A 25,768-nucleotide genomic window follows, 5' to 3' on the forward strand; every position below is an offset into this window, starting at 1 on the left:
GATGGTGATCCCGGGAGGAGCGCGTGAAGAGCGAGGAGCGCGGCCGGCACGGGCAGCGGGGTGCTCCTCCCGGGATGGTGATCCTGGGAGGAGCGCCTGAAGAGCGAGGAGCGCGGCCGGCACGGGCAGTGGGGCGCTCCTCCCGGGATGGTGATCCCCAGGCCTGCAGGAATGGGCTCCGGGGGGCGCGCCCTGTGCGGGGGTCCTGCTCACAGTCGTGCTGCGGACAGCTTGGTCCGTCTCTCGTCTGCTCCTCGCCCTCCTCGGCTCTGCCGGTGGTACAGGGAAGCAGACTAAACACCAGCGGCTAAGCCTTCAGCAAGAGACATTTAAGGTGTAGGGCGAGGGGGCGTCTGTTTGTATTGAGGCCAGCAGAATGTATACAGCCTACGAGGAGGGGATTAAAACTGCCCCGGTGAAGAATTTGGTTAAAAAACCCGCGGCACAGGAACGCTGGAAGGATGCAGAGGCGTTCCCACTGCAGGAGCCGCTGGTTAAAGGGGCACTGCTTTAATTACATTTTACTGACTTTCCTGGCCACGTCGTGGCTTCCTTCAAAGCCAATCGCAGTGCAGCAAACCAGTTTGCAACAAGGTCCCAGTAACCCTACGGTTACCCCACGTTCAGACCTTTCAACCTCCTCTCCCCCTGTTCCACCCCCACCCCCCGCACATCCGGTTATATTCCCTGGATTCCCAGTGCTCTTCCACTTTAAACATGAACAGCACTGAATATCATTGCACCTCAATTCCATCTGTTTTTAAATTTGGTTTAATCCACCTTAAGGTCGTTCATGATGGAAGGCAGGCAGAATATCAAAGGTCCGTACGTGAATAAATAAATGGATAAGGTTACGCGCATAGGTACGGCGTAGGGAGCAGTCGGGATGCTGGCAAACGGTTTGGGAGAGGACAGGTCAGGATCAAATGTTGCTCGAATTATGACATCAGGTAGGGGAAAATCTTACCGTCCTGAGCCCCGCTGGTGTCTAATCCATTTCCCCCCCTGTGAGTACAGGCTCGTGTGTCGTCAGCTGGTGCCGGTCCACTGGCCGCTGGACGTCCGAGTGGTTGTCGTCACCGCCTTGCAGATCGTGGGGGAGTGACTGTCGCAGCGACGCCGGCTCCGCACCTTCCTGCTTTTACTTGGCCTGTACTGAGCTGGTGTTTTTGGGCTGATGGAAGATTTTTTTTTTTTCCTTTTTTGAACGATCCTCTCTTCTGACTCAGTAAAAGGGGGGAGCAGTGCCTTGCACGCCAGAGAGAGAATTTTAGAGGCCCGTATCCCGCGGGCCAGGGAGTGGTGAGATAATCAGCGGCTTTTAGCTGGACAAGGAGTGCCTGGGAATAGACCTAACTATAGTCACCCGGGAGAAATTAGCCGCCGGGTCTGGATATCAGTGCCAGCTAATACTCCAGGGTGCCCTGCGGGCTGGGCAGGATGGGAAACGCAAAACTGGGGGGTTTGTCTGATGAACTTGGAGAAACATTTTTCCCAAAGAGAGGCTGAGAGCCAGTGTAGGGTGATTAAGAAGGGGGAGGCTTGATCCCGTTTCCTGCTGGTGGCGGCATCTCGCAGGCCTCGGTAGCTAGCCCCGGATGGATGGCACTACAATAGTGCGCGCGTGTGAGTGGTGTTGCTTGCATGGCTCTCTGGAGGTCGGTTGGCTGCAGAAAGCGAGGATTTGCTTCGCTGTTCACCTACCCAGCAGGCTCTGGAGCCGCTCCTGCGTCTGCCTGTCACTTGCCGAGCTGGCGGCTTCCTGCAAGTTAACGGGGCCCGCCAGTTTAGTTCCTCCTGACAGGGGGAGTGACTTGCTCCGCTGCTGCTTTGATAGGCTGTGATACCCGTAAACCGAAGCTCGTGGGTAACCTGCATCTTTGGAGGGTCCTTATTTTGGTCCAATATAAGATGTTGGACTCTCCGGTACCGGTGTGCAGTGGAAGATTTGACGTAGGACCTGACCCAGTCATGTGCCCATGAAGGGGCAGTCCCGGGCACCAGAGCATCCCACCGCTGGCACCTGTAGTGAAGACGGGAGTGGGAGCATTTTTTTTTCTCTGGCAGTCCTGCTTTACTGGCCGCGCTGGTGCAGGAGTGGAAAGCATGTCGCATCCCGCTGGAGCTGGGGGACGTCTCAGGGTTTTCTCTTCGCAGGACTCTGGGTCTCTGGACACGTTTTTGTGATAGAGAACTTCAGCTGGAGAGCTTAATTCCCTGTCTAGCTTCAGAAGAGGGTGGGGGATGGGAGCGAGGTTGCTGCATCTTAATTGCAGGCTTTTCGTGACTGAGTTTTGTCAGGCCCCAGGCTGATAACAGGGGGGGGGGGGGTGTGGGGTATATGTCTCTGTTCACCTCTGCCAGCTGCTTTTCCAGCCAGGATTATAAAAGCAGAAGTCCTGTTGGGTGTCTGGCAGGGCTGCGGGACAGATTTACACATCAGCTCTCCAGACCCTTACAGGCGCCTGGGAGATGAGGGCTGGGGAGGCTGCAGGATCTGTGCTAAATGTTGAATTTTCTTATCTTTGCCTGTTAAAAGCTACACAGATGAAGCCTTCATTTTTTTTTTTTTTTTTACCCTGTTCAGCAGGCTGAGTGTGCGATAACTTCTCCTAGGCCAGTGCCAGCCCGGGGAAGAGAAGCCTGCGTAGAAGTGCCAGGTGCTACCTATCCCCTCTCCCGCATGGTTTCTTGTGTCAGTGTCCGTATTGGGGATCCAGCAGGCCCCCCCCCCCCCAATTACCTACAATAATAAATACTGATTGAGTTCTTTTCCTCTGGTCCCGTGCAGCGAGCCCTGTCTGAGGAAGTGCTCTGCAGGGTTCACGTTTGATCCGGTTGCGCGCCGCGGCACCGGCTCTGTGCAGGGTAGACGCTTTTGGGACTGAGACGCGGGGCGAGCCTGCAGAGAAGTGACTGAAAGCATCAGCGCTGTGTAAGGATGGTCGTGGGTTTAGGAAGGCCCTAGTGCACCCTCTGAACGTTTCAGCTCCTGGGGACGCACGGGGGTCGTCTTCTTGCTCTGGGGGCGCATTGTATGACTACAGTAACCCCGTGCACCCTTGGTCAGGTCCGAATTTAAGCACAGACAACTGCCCGGGGCCCCAGATTTTGAAAACCACCAACGAGGAGCCTGTTCCCACTAGCTTTAGGGCCGGGCCTGTGGGCAGCAAATCCTTAGGTCCAGCCTGACCCGGACACTTTGTGAGTCCCCACAGAAGCAGCAGTGGCTCAGGTCCTCGGCGAATAAAGCAGAAAACACCCCGTTTTTCCCGGGACGGCTGTTCACCCCCACCTTTTTTGCAGGCAGGGGCTGTAGCTGTGAGGTTGGCTCTGAGGGGAGAGATTGCGAGCGAGCTGCCAGGCTGCCAGGCTGCAGATCTCCCGCTCCCTCCTGAATCGCAGTCCAGCCCTCCAGCCGGACTTGGCTCTGCTCCTCCTGGGAAGAGAAGAGGGGACGCAAACGCGCACCCGCGGCCCGTGATTGGTGGCAGGAGACGGCGCGTTCACCCGCGTGGCCTCCCCCAGGTGCAGGTTTCTGGCAGAACGCGGGATCGGTGGCTCCCTCGGTCTCAGCCGGTGCCAGACGCTGCCGCTCTGCCTGCCTTCCCAGCCCTGAGCTGAGGTTTCAGTAACTTTCAGAGTTCATTTATAGCATTCCTGGGGAGGAGGCAGAAGCAGCAGAATAAATTGGCACACACTGAGGGCATGAACGCCCCCCTGGGGTGGGAAGGGCCCTCACTCCCCTGCCTCTTTATACGGGCTTTGGGTGATGTGCCCCATTTTTCAGGGGGCGGGGGCATTGCCCTTTTCTGGATTACCTCCTGGCACTCACACACACTGCACCATTTTGCTCCTCGCCGAGTCCCTGGCCGTGCACGCAGCTCTTTTGAAGGGGCACCCGGCTGGTGATCAGGTGAAGCCTGAGGCCCTTCCCAGCGTCTTATTTGCTCCCTAAAACGATTCTCTGCCAGCAGCTTTCCTCCCCCGGCTCGCTGCCGATGACTCATTTTGCTCTGCGTGGGAGGAGCTGCGGCATGAAATGTTTAGTGACCTCATGGCTGTGTTGCACGCCGAGGGCCGGCTCAGGACCGTCCTGCACGCATGCACTTATTTCCTTCTCAACCTATATACCAGGAGAGGGGGGGCCCAGCCCCCAAAGCTTGTAAAGCCGGAAGGTGCTTTAAAAAAAAAAAAAAAAAAAAAGGAGCAACTCAAAATCTCACTTGGTGTTTTCTGTGCTGGCAGCAGATGCTGGAAGGGCGAGAAGCAGGATTATGTGCACTCAGCCATGTCATAGGATATAAGGCAGAAATGCACACTGGTTGCTTTATTAGCGCTGCCCGTCTTCCCTGGGCTGTACCGGTGCACATCCATGAACCCTGCAGCCCTGCGGCAGAATCCCAAACCCTCTTTGGGGGCACGAGTCATTACCCTGCTGTCCAGGAAGCTTTGCACACTGTTGAATATTGACTGGCTCTGCTCTTTTCTTCCAGCTGTTTCACGTGGCCTACGTCCTGATCAAGTTTGCCAACTCCCCTCGCCCAGACCTCTGGGTGCTGGAGCGATCCACCGACTTCGGAGGCACCTATCAACCCTGGCAGTACTTTGCCTGTAAGTATAACCCCCCCCCCAAACAGCTGGAAACCGGCCGCAGGGGGGCTTTGATCTCTGCAGAATCAGGCAGTGACCTTCTGGGAGTTTGTCTTTCGCTTGCCCGGGGTATACGGTTACACCCTGCTGCTGGCGTTCATTGAAACCCAACCTGCATCTACTCCTCCTTCGGCTGAATCCTAGTGCCGCATGCTGTCTGTTCCGGATATAGCTCTGTCTGTAACTCCGTGAATTACCCCAGAGAAACCAATATGAGAGCCGGAGCCCAGTGAGGCCGGTGCGCTCCCACGTGTCCACGGCCCTGGAACCCTTTAGAGAGATCCTCCATCAGGAGACAGGGAAACGCCGGAGCCGGAAAACCCAAGGGCACGTTTTGGGAGTTTTCTCTTCCTGGGTCTGGTGCTTTCAGCCAGAAAGAAGCGACAGTATAAATCTCCTGTTTTCAGAGGAATGTTCAGCAAGAAGGCATCCGAATGACTGGGCCCAACCAGATGAGATGGGGGTCTCAGAAAGCTGGGAGCCTCGGGGGGGGGGGGGGCGCAGGAAGAGAGGCTGCGCTGACACAAAGCTTTTCTTTCCCCGCTGTTGCATGCGCTTTATTTCAGATGTTTCTAACTCCCCCATCCACAGACCTGGGTGGGGAGCAGTAGAATTCCCTCTTATCGTCGGCCCACCCCTACCCCTCCCCCTGCTCCTCCTTCAGGGCTTCAGTCACTCACGGGCCGATTCAGTAAAGTCCGCGGGAGAGTGGACGAACGCCCGCTCTCCCGGCACGCGCGATTCTGTTTTAAATTAGGTGGCGCGGTAGAAACGGGCAAAAGGAGGCGCTAGGGACACTAGCGCGTCCCTAGCGCCTCCTTTTGACCCGGAGCGGCGGCTGTCAGCGGGTTTGACAGCCGACGCTCAATTTTGCCGGCGTCGGTTCTCGAGCCCGCTGACAGCCACGGGCTTGGAAACCGGACCCCGGCAAAATTGAGCATCCGGTTTTCGGCCCGACAGCCGCCAGTCCACTTTAAATTTCTTTTTCTTTTTTTTAATACTTTTTTTACTCTTCGGGACCTCCGACTTAATATCGCCTTGATAATAAGTCAGAGGGTGCACAGAAAAGCAGTTTTTACTGCTTTTCTGTGCACTTTCCCGGTGCCGGCAGAAATTAGCGCCGACCTTAGGGTAGGCGCTAATTTCTTAAAGTAAAATGTGTGGCTTTGCTGCACATTTTACTTTCTGTATCCCGCGTGCATACCTAATAGGGCCATCAACATGCATTTGCATGTTGAGGGCGCTATTAGGTGCCGCGGGTTGGATGCGCATTTTCCGCCCCTTACTGAATAAGGGGTAAGGGAAAACGCGCGTCCAAGGGCAGGTTAACAGTGCTCTGTCGGAGCGCACTGTACTGTATCGGCCTGTCACTGAGCAAATGCAAAGTTTTCGGCATTAGGGTCCATATGCAGTCCATATATAATGTATGCATTATTACATGATGGAGCATTAACCCTGAACAGATTCATCAGGCATTAATTGACAATAAATCCTCATGGAGGTGGGTAAAGATTTTCAATGTTTTCTTAGAATATAGATAAGTACGGTAAGGCCCATCCTGTCTGCTTAGGTTCATTGGCGGTGCAGGTCTCTAGACCCCGGTTCCTCTTTGGCGTTGCACCTACAGCTCCTATGAGCCTATCCCAGGCTTTCTTGAATTCCATTATCTTTGTCTGCGCTACCTCCACTGCAAGTCCATTCCATAGAAAACCAGAAAGGTGACGGCAGAAAAAGACCGTTTGACCTATCTAGACCACCCGTCTACCCAACTAATTCAGCTTTATAATCCCTCCCTCTTCCTCAGAGATCCCCTGTGTTTATCCCATGCGATACTGTGTCAAGGGCCTTACTGAAATCCAAGAGCACTACATCTAGTGCTCTCTCCTGACCCAACTCTCTGATCACCAACAAAGAAATTGATCGTCAGATTCGTCTGACAAGATTTACCTCTGCACCGTCGTCTGTTTTAGCAGCGATTCCTTTAGTTTGCTCACCACAGAAGTCAGACTAACCGGCCTGTAGTTCCCAGCCTCCTCCTTCCTTCCACGTTGGTGAACAGGAACCACATCCGCCCTTTTCCAGTCCTCCAGAGTTACTCCAGACTCTAAAAAGAAGCATTGAAAATGTCACCAGCGGAGCTGCCCGGACATCTCTAAGTTCCCTTAGTACCCTCGGATGTCTCCCATCAGGCCTCATCGCCTTATCTATTTTGAGCCCAATATTCAAAGCTGGCCGTGAAAGTAATTTAGCCGGTTAGAACTTATCTGGATAAGTTATGATGTATATTCAGCTGAATACACGCATGTATATACGCACTTAGCCGGATAAGTCTACCCTGCTAAGTTTAGTCCTGCTCTATGGTGCATCTAAACTTACTTGGATACTTTTGTAGCTAACTCTGAATATTTATTTATTTATTTATTTATTTAACAACTTTTAATATACCGACGTTCGTGAGGCACATCACGCCGGTTTACAGGTAACTCAGTTAAAGGAGGAAATTACAATGAACAGGGGGCCGGGGGATGGGAGCAGGCCAGAAAGGGGGGGGGGGGGGGAAGGGAGACAGGAAGAAGAGAGGGAAAGATAGGTAGCGTGAGTGAGAGTATAAAAGAACAACCGTTAACATAAGAAATAAAAGGAACTTATTTACGGAGAAAAAAGGAATATTTACATTAGTGACAATTAGCATAGGATTGATTATATCGGACTAAATTGAACAATTTTGTAGAATTGTAGGAAGATAAAGGGGGAAGGGCGGGCAAGGAGAGGCGAGGGGGAAAGCCTTGGGAGGGGGGGGAAAAGCCTAAGGAGGGGGGAAAAAAAGGCCTAAGGAGGGGGAAAAAAAGGGAAAGCCTTAGGAGGGGGGGGAAAAAGGGCGGGTGGGGTGGGGGGATGGAGGCTGGGAATCTGAGTGGGGGGGGGGGGATTATGTGGGAATGTATAAGTTTGGATGGTTTCGGGGTAGATTATGTGGAAATGTTTAGGTTTGGTTGGTTTCCGGGTAGGCCTTTCTGAAAAGCCACGTTTTTATGCCTTTTTTGAAGGTGGCCAGGCAGGGTTCAAGGCGGAGAAAGGTAGGGAGAGTATTCCAGAGTGAAGGGCCCGCTATGGTAAAGGCCCTTTCTCTCGTGGAGGTGAGATGGGCGATTTTGAGGGAGGGGGTATGTAGGGTACCTGCGTGGGAGGATCTGGTAGGACGGTTGGTTATGCGGAAGTGGGATGAGTCCTTGAGCCAGGGGTTGGGTTTGTAGAGGAGGTTGTGTAGTATGGTGAGGGTTTTATACTGTATACGGAAAGAAATGGGTAACCAGTGAAGGTCCTTCAGTATGGGGGTGATGTGGTCTCTTTTTCGTGTGTTCGTTAGGATTCTCGCCATGGCGTTCTGCAGGATTTGTAGGGGTTTGATGGTCAACTCTGGAAGGCCAAGGAGGAGGGAATTGCAGTAATCCACTTTGGAAAGGATAGTGGTCTGCAAGACTAGACGGAAATCTTGTGTGTGGAGTAGTGGTTTTAGCTTTTTCATGATGTGAAGCTTGTAAAAGCCTCCCTTAAGAAGGGATTTAATGTGGGCTTTGAAATCGAGGCGCTGGTCAAGTTCGATGCCAAGGTCTCTGACAGTTGGAGATGAGACGTGGGGGGAGGATGTAATATTGGGGAGGGTAAGTTCAGGTTGATTAGATATTATGAGTATCTCAGTTTTAGCAGCATTGAGGGCAAGGTGGAGGTTGGAGAGGAGAGAATTGATGGATGTAAGATAGGAGTCCCATAGTTGAAGGGTTTCATTTAGAGTATTTTGGATAGGAATGAAGATTTGAACGTCGTCGGCATATAAGAAAAAGTTCAATCCTAGGTCAGAGAGCAGGTGGCAGAGGGGCAGTATATAAATATTGAACAGAGTAGAAGAGAGTGAGGACCCCTGAGGAACTCCTTGTGTGAGGGGGATGTGAGAAGACTCAGCTTTGTCAATTTTTACTATGTATTCTCTATTGGCGAGGTATGAGGAGAACCAAGATAAGGCAGTGCCTGCGATGCCTATTTCTGCTAGTAGGGAAAGTAGGATTTGGTGATTGACTGTATCGAAGGCAGCTGAGATATCAAGGATTGCGAGGAGAAAGGATGTCCCTTGGCCCATACCTATGAGTATGGTGTTGGTGATTGCTAGCAGGAGATTTTCTGTGTTACGCTCCTTGCGGAACCCAAATTGAGATGGATGTAAAATGTGGTGGTCCTCGAGGAAGTCTGAAATTTGGGAATTGACTACCTTCTCAAGTACTTTGGCAATCAGGGGGAGGTTGGATATAGGACGATAGTTTGCTGGGTCAGAGGGGTTGAGGGATGGTTTTTTGAGGAGGGCTTTGACGACCGCTATTTTGAGTGGGTCTGGGACCATGCCCGATGCTAACGAGCAGTTTATTATGTCAGCTAAGGATTTAGCAATAGAGGTGGGAATAGAGAGGAGGGTTTTTGTGGGGATAGTGTCTGCTATATGGGATGCTGGTTTTATCTTTTTTAGGATAGACACTATATCTGATGTGGATGTAAGGCCTAGTGATTTCAGCATTGGGCCATTGTGGATAGGGAGCAAAGGGGTATGGATGGGCGTAGGGAGGAAGCGCTTGATGATGTTTGCAATTTTATTGTGGAAATACTTTGCGAGCTCTTCACATTTTTCCATGGGGTTGCTTTCATGGGGTGTGGGAAGGGAGGGCTTTGTGAGATCAGCAACATAGGAAAAGAGGGCACTTGAATTAAATTGATAGTCATGGATTCTAGCTGAATAGAAGTCACGTTTGGCTTTGAGGGTGGCTTGACGGTAGTTGTGTAGGGTCTGTTTGTATTTTGTAGTGTGTGTGTGTGTGGGTAGCCGACGGTAGTTAGGTGTATAAGCTAACTCGCTCTGCCCCTAATCTGCCCAGTACATGACTACTCTTTCTGCATGTAACTTTTATCCATATAAGGGACGTATATGGCTAAGCGGCCACTGAATGTAGGCGCATATTCAGCAGCTGCTACTTAGCCACATAAATCCCGCTTCTCCGGCTAAATAGCGCTAATTGCGCTTTGAATATCGGGCCCTCTAAGTTTAGTTAGCTCCTCACAAACACACTGCTCTGAAAATCGATTGAGGTTTACCCCACTTCCCGTCTTATTTGTGTGTTTTATGTGCTTCTGCTCCAGGCCCTTCCACAGTGAACACTGAACAGAAATATTTGTTAAGCAATTTTGCTTTTTCCTCCTCAGCATCTACATATTCCTCCCCTTCCCCTTTGAGTCTCACAATCCCACTTTCCCACTTCCTTCTGTCACTAATATATCTTCTTCCCTCGTTTTACCGTATTTGCTATTTTTTCTTCTGTTTGAAGTTCTGCATTCCTGACTGCTTTCTCATCTTCCCTTAGCTTTTCCAGATACTGTCGCCTGTCTTCCTCTTTCTGCTGTCCCTTGCAGTTTATGAATGCGAACCTTTTCTCCATTAACTTTTCAGCGACTTCTTTAGAAAACCATAGCGGCCTCTTCGTTCCTCTTTCCTTGCATCCACACCACCGTTTCTGAGAAATGAGAAGAAATATTTCCTGATGCCTTTGTAGTGTAGGAATCTGTGTGGGGCTTTATCAAATGATTATCCTTGCCATCTCACCGTGTACTTAATGATGACAGAAAACAACCAGTTGAGTCATCGTTACTCACCGCACTGCTCTGGAGACATCCCAGCCGCCGGCTGTAGAAAGTTGAGTGCTTGTAGGATGAGCATCCAAGTTCCCAGTCTAACCCCCGGCCCCTGTCCTCTGCACCAAGATGTGCAACAATTAGAAACCCTGGATTTGGTTTCTTGTCGGCAGTATGAGGCTGGGACAGGAGTGGGTGGGTCTCAGGAGTAAAGCAGCCCTCCCCCCCTGGATTAATGGAAAACCTGTGCTGGATCTGAAGAGAGCCTGGACCATGCACAGAGGATGCCTAAGCATTGGGGAAGTGAGCAGAAGGGGGTCCCTGTGGTACTGCAGGAGAAAGGGAGAGTAGGGGAGTTCAGCCTTCATCTGCTGTCACTTATCAGTTACCTGTATTAGCAGAACAGAAAAGCCTTGTGGCCCAGTGCAGCCTAAGTTGCAGTTGGCGTTACATTGGTAATAATTCAGTCCAGTAGTTAACTGACCAGACAGCCCTGTTACAGCAAACAGTAGGCGTCCCAGCAGTCCCGTTATTAGCTGTGTATTTATGTTTAAACGGTTTTTATTGATTTTAATAATAACAACATAAGAGAACCCTGAGGTGGGATGGTTTCCGAACCCTCCTCAGGCTAACTAGCAACGAAATACAACTCACTGGTTTAATCCCCGTCTCCCCCGCCCCCTGTACATGAGTAAACAGCATGAATTCTTAATACACTTCACAGTCCGCATAGTCCACATTATAAACAAACCAAAGTTCTGATCACTCAGGCATGGAGAAGAAGACTGCGAATGCGATGTGGGAGAGTTTGAATGTATAGTTGCCGCACAGAAAGGAATCGCCTCCCAGCGTTGGGAGATTTCCGGGATGCCATATTCTCCATGTTCATCATAGAGTGTAAACTGTTCCTCCAGGCCCAGTAGGACGGTTGTCCGTTGTCCGTCACCCAGATAAAATGATTCTTTTTCCTACAAGACAAGCTTTGGTGATATACAGCCAAATAACAACCATAAGGGGGTAATAGGAAAGGCAACATCCAGCAAATCTGCTAGATAATCTGTAATAAGCCGCCAAAAACGTTGTATCGGCGGACAAGTCCAAAAGGCATGTGATAGGGTACCCAGGATGTGACCATGGTGGGAGCATCTTGCCGAGGGCGCTATTTTTAAATGAAACGCTATCTGAGGGGACACATATGCCCGACTCAAAAATTTATATTGCAGTTCTCGATAGTATTGATTAATCGAGATCCTGGCCTCACGGCGAAAACACACCTTGAGAATAGTCGGAGTAATAACAAAGTCTCCATCTTTATTCCAGCGTGAGGCCAAAAGTGCGCACATATCTCCCTCCGAGCCTCGCCGCAACTGTGCATAGTAGCGGGATAAAGATGGAGTCACACGACTCTCAAATTGAAATATCCGGTCCATAGAATGAAATAGGGCTGGGTTTTTGTGCTCCTCCGGGATGGGCCGCGAATAGTGGCCTATTTGTAAATAAGAAAACGTGTGAGTAACTCCCAACCCATAAGTAACTTGGAGTTCCTTGAAATAGCCGGGTATTTCAAACGTTAACTCTTGGCAGTTTTGCAAGCCGGAGCTTTCCTTGCTGATTCCTCGGACTCTGTGGCCCCTCGGTGGAGGGAGTTGGGCTGCCGTTTCTGTTTGATGGAGGGCCGGCTCTTTGGGCGTTCAGTCTTCCCTTATCTCTGCCCTGGAGGGGGGCCTTCCCGGGCAGCCTTCCAGCCGCGCGGAGCACGGCAGGCCCTCTCCTTCCTTTCCTTGGATGACCGAGGGCGCCGGGGCTCTGCACTTCCACGCTGCCTGCCAAGTCCCGCAGCTGACCCCCCCCCCCCCCGAGCCCTGCCTGTAAACCGAGGAGCCAGGGCCGGATGCTGATCCTCCACAGGCATGCCGGCCTCACGCCAGGCAGGGTCACAGGAAATATTTCGGCAGCCGGTCTCGCCCGAGCTGCTTCCGGGGGGGGGGGGGGGGGAGAGAACCGTACCTGGCGTCATGTTTCTGAGCGCCGGGCGAGAGGCGCCCACCTGTGCACGGTAAAATTATCCTGCAGCGGCAGGCGAGGGGGAGCTGCCTTGGCCAGATGGCCGGGCTTCTCAGGGCTCGAGTGCAGGGTTAAACGTGCTGGGCCAGACCAGAGCTGTATGCATTCCCCCCCCCCCCCCCCCCTATCCATCAAGGGGGCCCTCTCCTTCCCCATCCCAGCTTCTCTGGAGCTCGGTAACTCTGCTCAGGCTTCATCGCCAGCTTTACCCTCTGCTGCCCCCTTTGCCAGGTTCCTTTTACAGGTTTATAAATAACTCTTGCAGATCCGTGTGCAGATCTATTTCTGAGGGCACAGTATTGTCGACGACTCTGTCCTGTCCTGCAAACCTCGGTGCCTGTCCTCTTCTCAGCTGCTGCTGCTTCCCCCGTATCTGCCCTTTTGTTTATTCCTCTCCAGAGCCCTAAAGGTCGGACGGGAAACGAGCAGTAGATGTGTAGCTGGTGCTTTAATATAAAATGATTTGGTTTTAGATTCCCTCGTTCAGTCCATTGAACGTCATGAGCTGGTAGATGACGGCAGAGAAAGACCAGACGGCGCCATCGGGTCCCACGTGTCAGTCGTGTGGCGGGACCACTCTGATTCACTCCGTATCCGGGACAGGTTTTTGCTGCCTTCCTCCTCTGTACACACCCCCACCCTTCCATCACGTGCGGGTGAACATACGAGAGGAAGGGACACGCGGGGGGGGGGGGGGTCATGGCGTGCAGGAACGCGCAGAGCTCTGGCCGCATTGAGGAAGGGTAACCGTCAGGCAGCTGATTTAATGAGGGTTAAATGCTTAGAAAGTTATCCTTCCGGTGGCTTTGGAGCGGCTTTCGCTAGCCGACGTGCCCGCCTGGCCACGAGCAGCCCAGCGTGCCCTCTCAACGTGGCAGGCCAGGAAAGGGGAACCCGGAAATCAGCGGCGAGGGGACGCAGCTGCTCCCTTGCCTCACTCTGCCAGGTATTGGATATCTAAAGGAGGAAGCGCTGAGACTCTCAACCTTTGATACGTTGGGCTCATGTACACCTGGGACGAGCTGCTGCTGTCCTGCCTCAGAGACCTGTAAAGGTCAGCAGGCCATGTTTCTGAAGCACCTGTGAAGGCGTGCAGGGTAGTGCAGCGGGGAGGGGAGGGCAGGAAGCGTCCCAGAGTTAAACTCGCTCCCTCGGGTTTGTGCAAGATGACCTAAGGGTGAGGCTTGGACTGAACGCAGCCACGCTGTGTCTGGGGGACAGGAGGCTGGGGAACAGGGATTTGGGTGGAGGGAGCCGGTCAAAAGGTTTGGATGACTGAGCGCCCCCTGCCGCTTTGGGATGAAGCTGCAGTGCCCCGTGGGCTGTGAAGGGGAGTTGCTGGCCGTGCCCTTGTGCGGAGCTGGGGCTCATCTGGGCCTCCTTAATCCCTCCTTGCTCGGGGTGCACACCGCCATCTCTTGGGGCTAGCGCTGGAGGGATCACACACTTTTTTTTTTCCCCCAGTCGGAGGTCACGTGCCCACTCCCCCCTACTTCCTAACTATTTTGGTTTCCATGCAAGGAAGAATTAAAATTGCCTTTCTGTGCTGTGATTAAACAGCGAGAGAGTCTCTCCCTGAAGACGTTAATCCACGTTTCCATCCCACCGGCAGTGTGTGCAGGCGATGAGCGTTTTTCGACATTCCCGGAGGGATTGTACCAGACGTTCCTTGTGCCCTAGACACCTTCATGGAATAGACCACCCTGGATTTGTCGACAGTCACACGGTTACGCCTGTGCCCACGGTGGCTAAGATGTGCTGCTTCCAGCTCTGCTCACTCTCATTCAGCAGAGAAGGGCCCTCTGCTACCCTGTACCAGCCTCCTATGGGATGTGGCGGGGGGGAGGGGGTAGCAGAATCCTAAATTCATGGTGTTTATTGACATTCCAGGGGGGGTCTTTGGGAAGAGGTAGCGCTGTAGGCCTTTTATGGTTGGGTCTGTGCATTTCGGATTGCAGGCTGAGCTGGGAGTGCAGGGCCCTCCTGCCCTTCTGGTGGGGAGGTTTTCAGTAGCCTGCGTTGTCATGAAGTTGTAAGCGGGCCTTGTGGCCTGATTTGTGCTATAAATAGTAAAAGTAAGTACCCAGATTTTAAAGGCAGACGGTGCAGGTGGTTTTTTTTTAATCTTTCTACACTGCTTTCCCGGGTAGCTGGGCGCAGAAGTGCCCGATCCCTTTGCCCTTGGAAGCGCTGGAATTAGGTCCGTCTGGTCAGAATTGGAAGAGCGCAGGCCGTTTTTGAATTTCCCGCCCTGCCGCATGGATGATTTTAGCCGGGTAAGTCACCCCCGAGACCTCGCGGGGCGGGGGATTCTGATCCCGCCGGAGGGCAGGGTCTCTCTCGAGTTAGCCGGCTGTATTCAGAGGGCTGTAGCCGCATAAGTTTCCTGCGCAATTTCCTGCCTGGCCTGTGGCCGCGCCGCCTTCATCTGCAGCATTAGAAACCCTGAATGCATGTGGCTTTCTTTCCTTCCCTCACCTCAACAGCCCCCCCACCCTCGTGAACGCCTCTCCTCAGTCCGGGTGGAAGTAAACATTTCTAACCCCTCTGAGGGGGACACATTTTAGCAGGGCGATCTGAAAGCCGAGCTCGGAGCTGCCAGGGGAGCCAGCGCTGGCCATGGTTTTGCATGCGGTCAGGGCAGTGAGGAAGTGACCTCCTGTTCACGGCACTCGGGGGCACTGGTGCTCACTTCCTGTGCGACCTGCAGGTCAAGGAACGTGGGAACTCTCCGGGGAGGCGACCATACCTATCTGTTTGGGCGGTTAAACAAGTGCTTAAGGGTGATATTTGCAAGATTCGGGAGCGACAGGGCCCCGCAGTTGTGCCAGCAATGCAGGATTTTGGGTTCTGGTTCTAAAACCCACAGCTTCATAGCAGGGCTCGGTCTTAGCAGTGTCTCTTGCTGTACTGTCTTTGACTTTTTCTGCTGAGAGGTTAAGAAGGCACCAACCCAACGTGCCTTCCGCTCGCTAGGATATTACCTATACCAGTTTTGTGATTTTTAATAATTCTTCTGCTTTGTGACAGCTTCCAAGAGAGACTGCATCGAAAGGTTTGGTCCTCGGACCGTGGAACGCATCGTGAAGGACGACGACGTGATCTGCACGAGCGAGTATTCAAGGATCGTGCCCCTGGAAAACGGAGAGGTGACGTTTCGGCTTTCCCTGCACGTTTCCCCCCAAGCTATAGGGATGGGCTTTCCTTTAAAACAAAATGGGAAATGCCAACGTTTCATTGAATTTTGTAAGCAAATGGAATTTTGTTTGCGTTTCACGTCCAATAGGCCACCCCTCCCCCCCCCCCCCACCAATGAGAACTATTGAATTCATTTAATAAAAGGCCCTCCCCCACTCCATGAGGTCCCGAATGGGCAGGCGCGATCGCCCAGTCACTCCTGCCCTGCAGGTGTTGCACTAGGGCCGGTGCCATTTTGGAGCACGGAAGCAGCCGACCCCACAGATATGGATTAAGATGTGGCAGTTATTCGGCAGCACCCTTCTCAAAACAAAATCAATTAACCCCCCCCCCCGCCCCAATCACAAATACAAAATAAAGCAAAAACAATATTTTAGGACAGGGGTCAGGAACCTATGGCTCGGGAGCCAGATATGGCTCTTTTGATGGCTGCATCTGGCTCGCAGACAAATCTTTAATAAAAAAGTAAAAATCTAACAAAAATCCCCCACCCTCCTGACGCCCCCCAAGACCTCCAAAATTAATTTACTACAACCCCCACCCTCCTGAACTCCCCCCCCAGACCTGCCAAAAGTCCCTGGTGGTCCAGCGGGGGTCCAGGAGCGGTCAGGGAGCGATCTCCTGGACTTGGGCTGTCGGCTGCCAGTAGTCAAAATGGCGCCGACGGCCCTTTGCCCTCACTATGTCACTGGGGTCGACCAATGGCGGTGGTAGCCCCTGTGACATAGTAAGGGCAAAGGGCCGTCGGCTGCCAGTAATCAAAATGGCGTCGATGGCCCTTTGCCCTTACTATGTCACAGGGGCTACCGCCGCCATAGGTCAACCCCAGTGGCATAGTGAGGGCAAAGGGCCGTCAGCGCCATTTTGACTACTGGCAGCCGACAGCCCAAGTCAGGAGATCGCTCCCGGACCCCCGCTGGACCACCAGGGACTTTGGCAGGTCTTGGGGGGGTCAGGTGGGTGGTGGTTGTAGTAAATTAATTTTTGAGGTCTTGGGGGATGTCAGGAGGGTGGGGGGTTTTGTTAGATTTTTACTTTTTTATTAAAGATTTGTCTGTGAGCCCTGGACACCCGCTGGATCACCAGGTACTTTTGGCAGGTCTTGGGGGGGGGGTTAGGAGGTTGGGGGGTTATAGTAAATTAATTTGGCAGGTCTTGGGGGCGTGAGGAGAGTAGGGGGTTGTAGTTAGTATGGCTCTCACGGAATTACATTTTAAAATATGTGGCGTTCATGGCTCTCTTAGCCAAAAAGGTTCCAGACCTCTGTTTTAGGAGAACGTCCAGCGGCAGGGGGGGGACGGTATTTTCCGTCATAGCTACGCTGAAAGAAGTCCAGAGGGCCACGGGGCGCGGCCTTTTCTCTGATCGCATTATCGCCCTGACTCCCCTTCCCACCCCATCACCTGGCACCTCTCTCTCCACCCTTCTTCCTCATTTCCCCCTCCCCTCCCCTCCATCGTCCTTCTCTGTTACCTTCACTTCATTTCTCTGCCTGGTGCTCTCCACCCCCTGCTTCCCCCAGCGACCGGGTTAGTAAGAGCAGTTAGAATTGTGATTAAAAATGCCTCTTTCCTGCTCCTGAAAGTGGAGGCCGTGTGTGACGGGCGATAATCCTGACCACGTCTGGGAAATCGTCCTAGGAGAAAAAGAAACCCCAGAATACCTTTCCTGCACTTCTGGTTTGCTCGGGGTCTCCGCTGCCCGGTAAACGAGATTTGAATGATAGAGAAGGGAGAGACGCCGCCATGCTCATAGTGTGCTCTGCCTTCACCCATCAGATTGTGGTGTCTTTGGTTAACGGGCGCCCAGGAGCCATGAACTTCTCCTACTCGCCCCTCCTGCGCAACTTCACTAAAGCCACCAACATCCGACTACGTTTCCTGAGGACCAACACACTCCTGGGCCATCTGATGGGCAAGGCCTTGAAGGACCCCACAGTCACCAGGCGGGTGAGTAAGGACTCTGGGATGGGCTGGGAGTGCCAGGAGGGTGAGGAAGGACTCTGGGATGGGCTGGGAGTGCCAGGAGGGTGAGGAAGGAGGGTGAGGAAGGACTCTGGGATGGGCTGGGAGTGCCAGGAGGGTGAGGAAGGATGAAGGGATGGGCTGGGAGTGCCAGGAGGGTGAGGAAGGAGGGTGAGGAAGGAGGGTGAGGAAGGACTCTGGGATGGGCTGAGTAAGGACTCTGGGATGGGCTGGGAGTGCCAGGAGGGTGAGGAAGGACTCTGGGATGGGCTGGGAGTGCCAGGAGGGTGAGTAAGGACTCTGGGATGGGCTGGGAGTGCCAGGAGGGTGAGGAAGGACTCTGGGATGGGCTGGGAGTGCCAGGAGGGTGAGGAAGGAGGGTGAGGAAGGACTCTGGGATGGGCTGGGAGTGTCAGGTGTGTGAGTAAGGACTCTGGGATGGGATGGGAGTGCCAGGCAGGTGAGTAAGGACTCTGGGATGGGCTGGGAGTGCCAGGAGGGTGAGGAAGGACTCTGGGATGGGCTGGGAGTGTCAGGTGTGTGAGTAAGATCTCTGGGATGGGCTGGGAGTGCCAGGAGGGTGAGTAAGATCTCTGGGATGGGCTGGGAGTTCCAAGGAGGGTGAGAAAGGACTCTGGGATGGGCTGGGAGTGCCAGGAGGGTGAGGAAGGACTCTGGGATGGGCTGGGAGTGCCAGGAGGGTGAGAAAGGACTCTGGGATGGGCTGGGAGTGCCAGGAGCGTGAGTAAGGACTCTGGGATGGGCTGGGAGTGTCAGGTGTGTGAGTAAGGACTCTGGGATGGGCTGGGAGTGCCAGGAGGGTGAGGAAGGACTCTGGGATGGGCTGGGAGTGCCAGGAGGGTGAGAAAGGACTCTGGGATGGGCTGGGAGTGCCAGGAGCGTGAGTAAGGACTCTGGGATGGGCTGGGAGTGTCAGGTGTGTGAGTAAGGACTCTGGGATGGGCTGGGAGTGCCAGGAGGGTGAGGAAGGACTCTGGGATGGGCTGGGAGTGCCAGGAGGGTGAGGAAGGATGAAGGGGTGGGCTGGGAGTGCCAGGAGGGTGAGGAAGGATGAAGGGGTGGGCTGGGAGTGCCAGGAGAGTGAGTAAGGACTCTGGGATGGGCTGGGAGTGTCAGGAGGGTGAGTAAGGACTCTGGGATGGGCTGGGAGTGCCAGGAGGGTGAGGAAGGATGAAGGGGTGGGCTGGTAGCGCATAGCACTGATTGCTGGAGAAGCTTGAGCGCCGCTGCCTTTTTCACAGTTATATCGTCTGTGTGTCTGTACATCTGTGAGCTTTCAGATTCTGCCCTCGCCTGCTCACATGGCTGGCACGCCGGAGCAGAATTAGGGGAGCTCAGGGTCCTTAACCGGTGTGCAGGACCATTGAGACAGAGAATGGCTAAAACACACCCTCTAGAAGGCTGAACACTTCAGTGCAGCCGTGCAGTAGGTCCTTGCCTGGGAATTGTCAGTGGTAAAAGAATAAACCAATGTTCAGATTTAGAAACAAAAGGAAATAGAAAGCCTGTTCTGCGGAGCTGTAACATGCACGGGTTTCTGCATGAGCACGGTCCTGGAAGGAAAGGGTTAAGGTGCTGGGCTGTCCTGCCTGGGCACCTTGCATTGAAAAATGTGCGAATAATGCAAACGGCTTTTGGCGAAACTCTCAGCCGTTGCTTTGGCATTTGACATCTGCTCTGCTTTACAGTCTGGGTTTAGTGAAAGTCAGAGAGGGAGTCCATGTGAGCCCTCTGTGGCCACAGCTGCATGTGCGCTTCGGGAAACCCGCGGTTTATAAATCGATGGTTGGGACGTGGGCAGGAGAACGCAGCGGTGGCTATCGGACACCTTAGGGTTGATGTAAAAGCCCTGCTGGAGCTCTCTCCGCTTCCTACCAGCGTCTCCCTGAATTAGGAGAAGTTCAGTTTAATCGGGCCACCGCTGCCCGGCACCGCGATGCTGGGGCCAGTTCTTTCTCCCCCCCGCGCGTCTCATGATCCGCGTAAAACACGCTAAAGCCGTGAGGGAGGAGGGAAAGGGGGAGCTGCCGGGAGGCCAGAGCAGCACTGGCGCTGCCAAAGGTTTGGGCACAAACCTCTCTCTAATCCTTTCAGCGGCTGGGAATAAGTTCTCATGCACTTTGCACGGAAAGGTGACGTTTTCGTTTTGTCTTTTTCTGCCCTCTCAGTATTACTACAGCATCAAGGATATCAGCATCGGAGGGCGCTGCGTCTGCCATGGCCACGCCGATGCCTGCGATGCCCGGGACCCCATTGATCCCTTTAGGTGAGACAACCCTAATAGCTGCTGCTCGTGTACTCTTTTCATCTGCTGACAGCACTGGGAGTGTGAAACGAGGTGGGGGGAAACGGGGAGTGCACACACAGCACGGACGATCTCACAGACCCTCAGCTGGGGAAGTCTCATGTTCAAATCCCAAACCCTGACCTTGAAACGTAGGTTGTGATCCCGCTGTGCTGCACTGCGCTGTGCTGGACTGAGTGAGCGAATGCCTCACGTCTGCCCGTGATACTGCAAACTGCAGTGATGAGTGGGAAAGGCCTCCCAGGGGTGGAGGATCTTCTGTGTTTCTATCATGGGGTGCTGTGGCAAGGGTGGGCCCCCTTACATGGGCTGTAACCAGGGGCCCCATGGGTATCTGACTCTCTCTCGTGCGCTTTCCCTGCACCACGCGCTTCCACCGTTCCCAAAAGCAGGCCAGGCTGACCCTTTTGAGGTCACAACTGAGCCAAAAAATCTCCAACATAAATTTCTCATTTTTCCTAAATAACTGAGACATAGAGCACACCCTAGAGCAAGGGTGAGCAAAGCGAGGTGCAGTCCCCCTTCCATCCACGCAATCTGCTGGGTCCCCCGCAAGTCTCCTACACATATCCTGGAGTCCTGGTGCGGTGTTAGTCTCTTGCCAAGCAATCGCCTCTTTCACCGGTTCCCACACTGCCAGCCAGCGTCAGACACGCACACACTGAGACACACACATACACATACAGAGTGTGGGCATCTCTCTCTGACACAAAGACACACCTACACACTAAGGGGTAGATTTTCAAATACCGCGAATAGGCGTACTTTTGTTGGCGCTCCAGGCGCAAACAAAAGTACGCTGGATTTTAGCGGATACGCGCGTAGCCGCGCAAATCCGGGATCGGCGCGCGCAAGGCTATCGATTCTGTATAGCTGGCGCGCGCCGAGCCGCGCAGCCTACCTCCGTTCCCTCCGAGGCCGCTCCGAAATCGGAGCGGCCTCGAAGGGAACTTTCTTTTGCCCTCCCCTCACCTTCCCCTCCCTTCCCCTACCTAACCCACCCGCCCGGCCCTGTCTAAACCCCTCACTTACCTTTGTCGGGGGATTTACGCCTCCCGGAGGGAGAAGTAAATCCCCGCGCGCCAGCAGGCCGCTAGCGCGCCGGGACGCAACCTGGGGGCGGGTCCGGAGGGCGCGGCCACGCCCCCGGACCGCCCCGGGCCGTAGCCACGCCCCTGGGCCCGCCCCCAGAACACTCCCGACACGCCCCGAAAACGCCGCTGCGCTCGGTCCCGCCCCCGACACGCTCCCCTCCGAAAACCCCGGGACTTACGTGAGTCCCGGGGCTCTGCGCGCGCCGGTAGGCCTATGTAAAATAGGCTCACTGGCGCGCAGGGCCCTGCTTGCCTAAATCCGCCCAAATCCGGGCGGATTTAGGCGAGCAGGGCTCTTAAAATCCGCCCCTAAGAGTGAGAGTATGTGTCTGTGTCTCTGTGTCAGAAAGAGAGAGAGCCCCCCCCCACACACACACACACACACATACACATACACTCACACTCACACACACACACACACTCACACAGACACACTCACTCGTGCTCTCAGATGCAGACAAAGTGTTTGGGGAATCTCCCTCTCTCTCTCTCAGACATATACACACCCCCATTTCTTTTCCTGCCCTTCACCTTGTTAGGCCGGACCCCCCTAAACCATGCTAAGTCGCCTGTATGTTTTTATTTTATGGCTTACACACTGTCCATAGCAGAAGCAGCGTGACACAGTAGAGGACCCCAGCGCACGCGCTCAGAAATCACGCCTCAGCTTGGCCTGCTCGTGCCCCGCCCAGATCACGCCCCCCGCCCCTCTTTCCCCAAATTTGTTTTGCGTGCGTAACGGGAGATAGGCGCATTGTCGCGGCCCTTTTAAAAATCCGCCCGGACGCGCCTGCGTCTCTCGGTTTCGGCTCGCGCAAGCCTTTTCCAGTCGACCAGACAGCGAGTGCTCCCTCCTCGCCCCCCTGCCGAATAATAATAGAAAGCTCTTGCTTGTTGCCAGCCTCTCCCCAGCCTGCAGCCGCTCCCCTCCCTTTCTCATTCCCCCAATGCGTGGGGGGAGACTCGCTGGTCCCTCTCAGAGCTCAGCCCAGCCATCTCGGACAGGCACCGCAAAGGCACCTCCCCCTTTCCTTCTGTGCTTGCACCCTCTGCCACCGCCCTCCCGCTGACGCCGCCGCCGCTGCCCACACCAGGGGAGAGGGGATCGGAAGCGGTGCATGCGGTTCCCAGCGGTTAAAAAAAAGGAAACGAAGCCCCGGTGAGACTGGGTGGACGCACTCACCCCAAAGTGGCACAGCTCCAGATGGAATCCAGGGCTGGTGCGAGCGTATTAGGCCCCAGGGTTCAAACCCCCAGCCCTGCCCTCCCCACACACGCAGTTTAAAAAGTTATGCAGTTATAATCGATTTCACATGAAAAAGGGACGTTCAAAGTAGAGTCTTCGGGCTCACAGCAACACGTAATGCTATATTTCCATGCACTGCTGCGGTACCAACCAGGAACCTCCTGCAAGAGGGGCAGACCTTTGGCATCCATGTGGCATTGAGAGCCCATGGGAGTGCGTGTCGGGAGACGGCGTGGCCCCCGGAAAGCCAGGAGCAAGGAGAAGCGCCGTTATTTATTTATTTAAAAACCTTGCCTAGCGCAAACTTCCCAACAGATTGTGCTCTGTGCGATTTGCATAAAACGTCTACACAATTTACTCACATCATAACTGAATGCCATAAAATAAACAAACAAACCACGTGACTGAAACAGGAACAGGCTGCTCACGAACAAAGTGTCAACGTAGGTTGTTTTCACGTGCAGGTGATAGTCGATACGTACACACTGAAGAAAGAAACTCTCTATCCTGCTTCAATGACAGGGGAGAAGAATAACTGATACTTCACACATCCAGCAGAGCTCTCTGCTACAACGGCAAAGGAGAAGAAAAAGGGTTCGCACTCAAAACGCGGGGAGTAGCTGGCTTGTTACGGCGGTTACTACCCCAAACCAAATGTGCCTGATACTTCACTTTCCATGCATATCCAGCATGGTTCTCTCCTGCATCGGCATGGGAGAAAGACTGATACATCACGCATTTCCAGCATAGCTCTCTGCTTCAAGGGCAGGGGCAAAAAAAAAAAAAAAAAAACAAAAAACCTGATGCTTCACGCATATCCTGCATAGCTTCAACGACAGGGGTGAAGAAAAAAAAGGATTCGCAATCACAAAGCGAGGAGTAGCTGGCTTGTTACGGCGGTTACTACCCCAACCAAATGTGCCTGATACTTCACTTTCAATGCATATCCAGCATGGCTCTCTGCTTCTACAGCAGGGGAGAAGAAAAAAAAACAAAAACCAACAAGAGCTGTACAACATAGTCTAGGTAAAACAAATAAGCATGGGTGTAGCTTGCTTATCGCAGCGATTACTGCCCCTACTACCCCTAACTAATCAAGCTAGATATTTCACTTGCATGCAGCTCCATCACTGCTCTCTACATTAATTGTGGGGGTGGAAGGGGAATAGAACAAGGAGCTAAGAGTAACAGATAAGAATGAGAGAAAAAATGTGTGAGGCTTGCTGGGCAGACTGGATGGGCCATTCGGTCTTCTTCTACCGTCATTTCTATGTTTCTATATGTTTCTATGATTCATTTGAGAAGATCAGGATAGATCAGTGTAAAACAGTAACAGTACATCGTCCAAATGCCTCCTTCAAAAGCAGCGCCTTCACACTTCTTAAAATGTGTTAATGTCTGGCTCTGTTTGCAGCCGCAGCAACGAGCAGCTACCTAGGAAAAAAAACCCCTAGCTCTGGTTTGCTGGAGCCTATTGTCTGTACGAGAGGGAACACGCGACCAACGCGGAACACAAAATGTGTGCCGGCACATGTTTAATCCGTTTTCCTTGAAGAGCACCAGGGTCTCGCCCTGTACTTAACAGGCAGCCAGGCCAGTGCTGGCAGTGCTGGGGTAATAAGGTCAAACCTTGATAAGCCTGATAACAGAAGTGCAGCCGAATGCGGAATAAGCTGCAGGACATGTGTCAGCTTCTCAGGGGGTCCTACGCTCATTGTGCTACAATAGTCAAAGGGACCGAGAACAAGGGACTGGGGAACAGTACAATACACCTTCCCTGGAACTAAGAGCTTCAGAGGTCTTTTAGCTTATAAAATGTGTTTGTGCAAGATCTCTTAAACGAGGCTTCATACTCCTAGGCTTTTTATTTCTGATAACTTAGGCATTGTCACCCCCTCAGATTTTATAGTCACTAGATTGGCTGCCTGAGGAAATCTTCCTGCCCAGTGAAGTCTCGTTTTTGGGACATCTAAAAGCAATCCGTTGACGCATAACCAGCGCTTAATTTCATTCATTTACCTATAAAACATTTGTTTGGGAATCACACCAGGGACTTTGCTCGTAATGTAACTCTGTACGTTATCTGCATATAGAAAAAAATAATGCTCTTAATGCTTTCAAGATCAAACATAAAGAGGCAAGGTACAAGATAAAAAGAACCGAAGACAGGGCAGAGCCGCGTGGAGCCCGCAACCGACAAATCATGCCAGGCAGAAATTTGGTTCTTAACTTTCACACACTGTGTTCTGCCGATAAGGAATGACAAAAACCACTTTAGAACCATTCCTGCAATCCCAATGGCCTGTAGCCAGGTTAATGAAACTATGGCTCACCGTGTCAAAAGAAACTAGAGATATCCGGATTCCAGTCTGCCCTTGTGCCAAATTAAACAACAGAGAATCAAAAAGAGAAATCATCAAGATCTCAGTATTACGATCTTGTCAAAATCCAAATTGGCTCTCATTAACAATTTTTGTACTCCTTCAAAAACTCATTCAATTGTAGCAGAACATTCATTTATAATATTTTTGAGAGCGAGGGTAAATTTGAAATAGGCCAGTAATTAGCTATACAGTCAGCTGACAGTGCATTGTCTTTCTGTATTGGTTTAACAGTCACTTGTTTTAGAATATTAGAAACAACACCCTCACATGATGGAAAGACTAAAGAGGTGAGGGCTGTTCAGCTTGGAGAAGAGACGGCTGAGGGGGGATATGATAGAGGTCTACAAAATCATGAGAGGTCTAGAACGGGTAAATGAGAAACGTTTATTTATTCTTTCAAAAAAGACAAAGACTAGGGGAGCATCCGAAAGTTAGCTGGATAAGTTTATCTGGTTAATTTCAGGACTTCTCTGAGGCATCCTAAAGTTAGTTAGATAACTTAGCTGGATAATGCTCAATCTTGGTGTTACCTGGCTAAATTCACCTGATAACTTAGCTCCATCCTGGAATGCTCCTGGCCTGCCCCTCAGCCAGGTTATTCAAATGGGTGGGACTTTCAGATTTCTGGGATTTGTCCGGCTAAGTCCTAGTTTAGCTATGGACGTCTGGAACCCTAGAAGGGCACCTTGTCCGTTCGGGGCACATGGGCCAGTTTGCTCAGTGCTCCCTCTTCCGTACATTTAATAAGTTCAAATAAAATTGTTTTCCTAATTTTGAATAACTGCTAAAGGTGACATACACTGGTGCAGCAGGTGGATCCTTAGTGGTTCCCGCTAGGTGCGTGCTGCCTTTTCTCTGGTTTGAATTCTGCAGGGGTTCCGTGCAGAGTGGAGTCGCCTGGTTAGTTGTCACCTACGAGTATAACCCATTGGGTAGGCAGAAGCGACACAGTTGCCTCAGACTCAGCAGAGGCAGCTGCAGGCTGTTTGCACTGGAGGTTATCTCGCCATCTGCATCTGTGCAACCTCTGACCTCCGAGCATCAGCTTATCTGATAGCTTATGCCTGGCAGCTTGAAATGTGTGGCCCCGACTGGCGGACAGGAAAATGCATGTGCAAGGTCTTTCTACCTTGTCATTTAAAGCCGTCATTAGCACAAGGAATGCCTAC

The 25,768-nt window shown here is 52.7% G+C and overlaps 1 protein-coding gene across 5 annotated transcripts in view; it reads left to right on the forward strand.

The window, feature by feature from the left end:
- Nucleotides 1-25,768, forward strand: part of LAMA5 (laminin subunit alpha 5) — a 241,584-nt gene that overhangs the window by 49,969 nt on the left and 165,847 nt on the right. For all 5 annotated transcript variants that reach the window (XM_029611751.1, XM_029611754.1, XM_029611755.1 and 2 more), the window contains exons 3-6: nucleotides 4,497-4,614; nucleotides 15,418-15,536; nucleotides 17,364-17,534; nucleotides 19,739-19,836. In XM_029611751.1, coding sequence (XP_029467611.1) covers nucleotides 4,497-4,614; nucleotides 15,418-15,536; nucleotides 17,364-17,534; nucleotides 19,739-19,836 — 506 coding nt within the window. The remainder of the gene's footprint in view (nucleotides 1-4,496; nucleotides 4,615-15,417; nucleotides 15,537-17,363; nucleotides 17,535-19,738; nucleotides 19,837-25,768) is intronic.

This window comes from Rhinatrema bivittatum, chromosome 8 (genome assembly GCF_901001135.1).
Source record: "Rhinatrema bivittatum chromosome 8, aRhiBiv1.1, whole genome shotgun sequence".
NCBI classification, from domain to species: Eukaryota; Metazoa; Chordata; class Amphibia; order Gymnophiona; family Rhinatrematidae; genus Rhinatrema; species Rhinatrema bivittatum.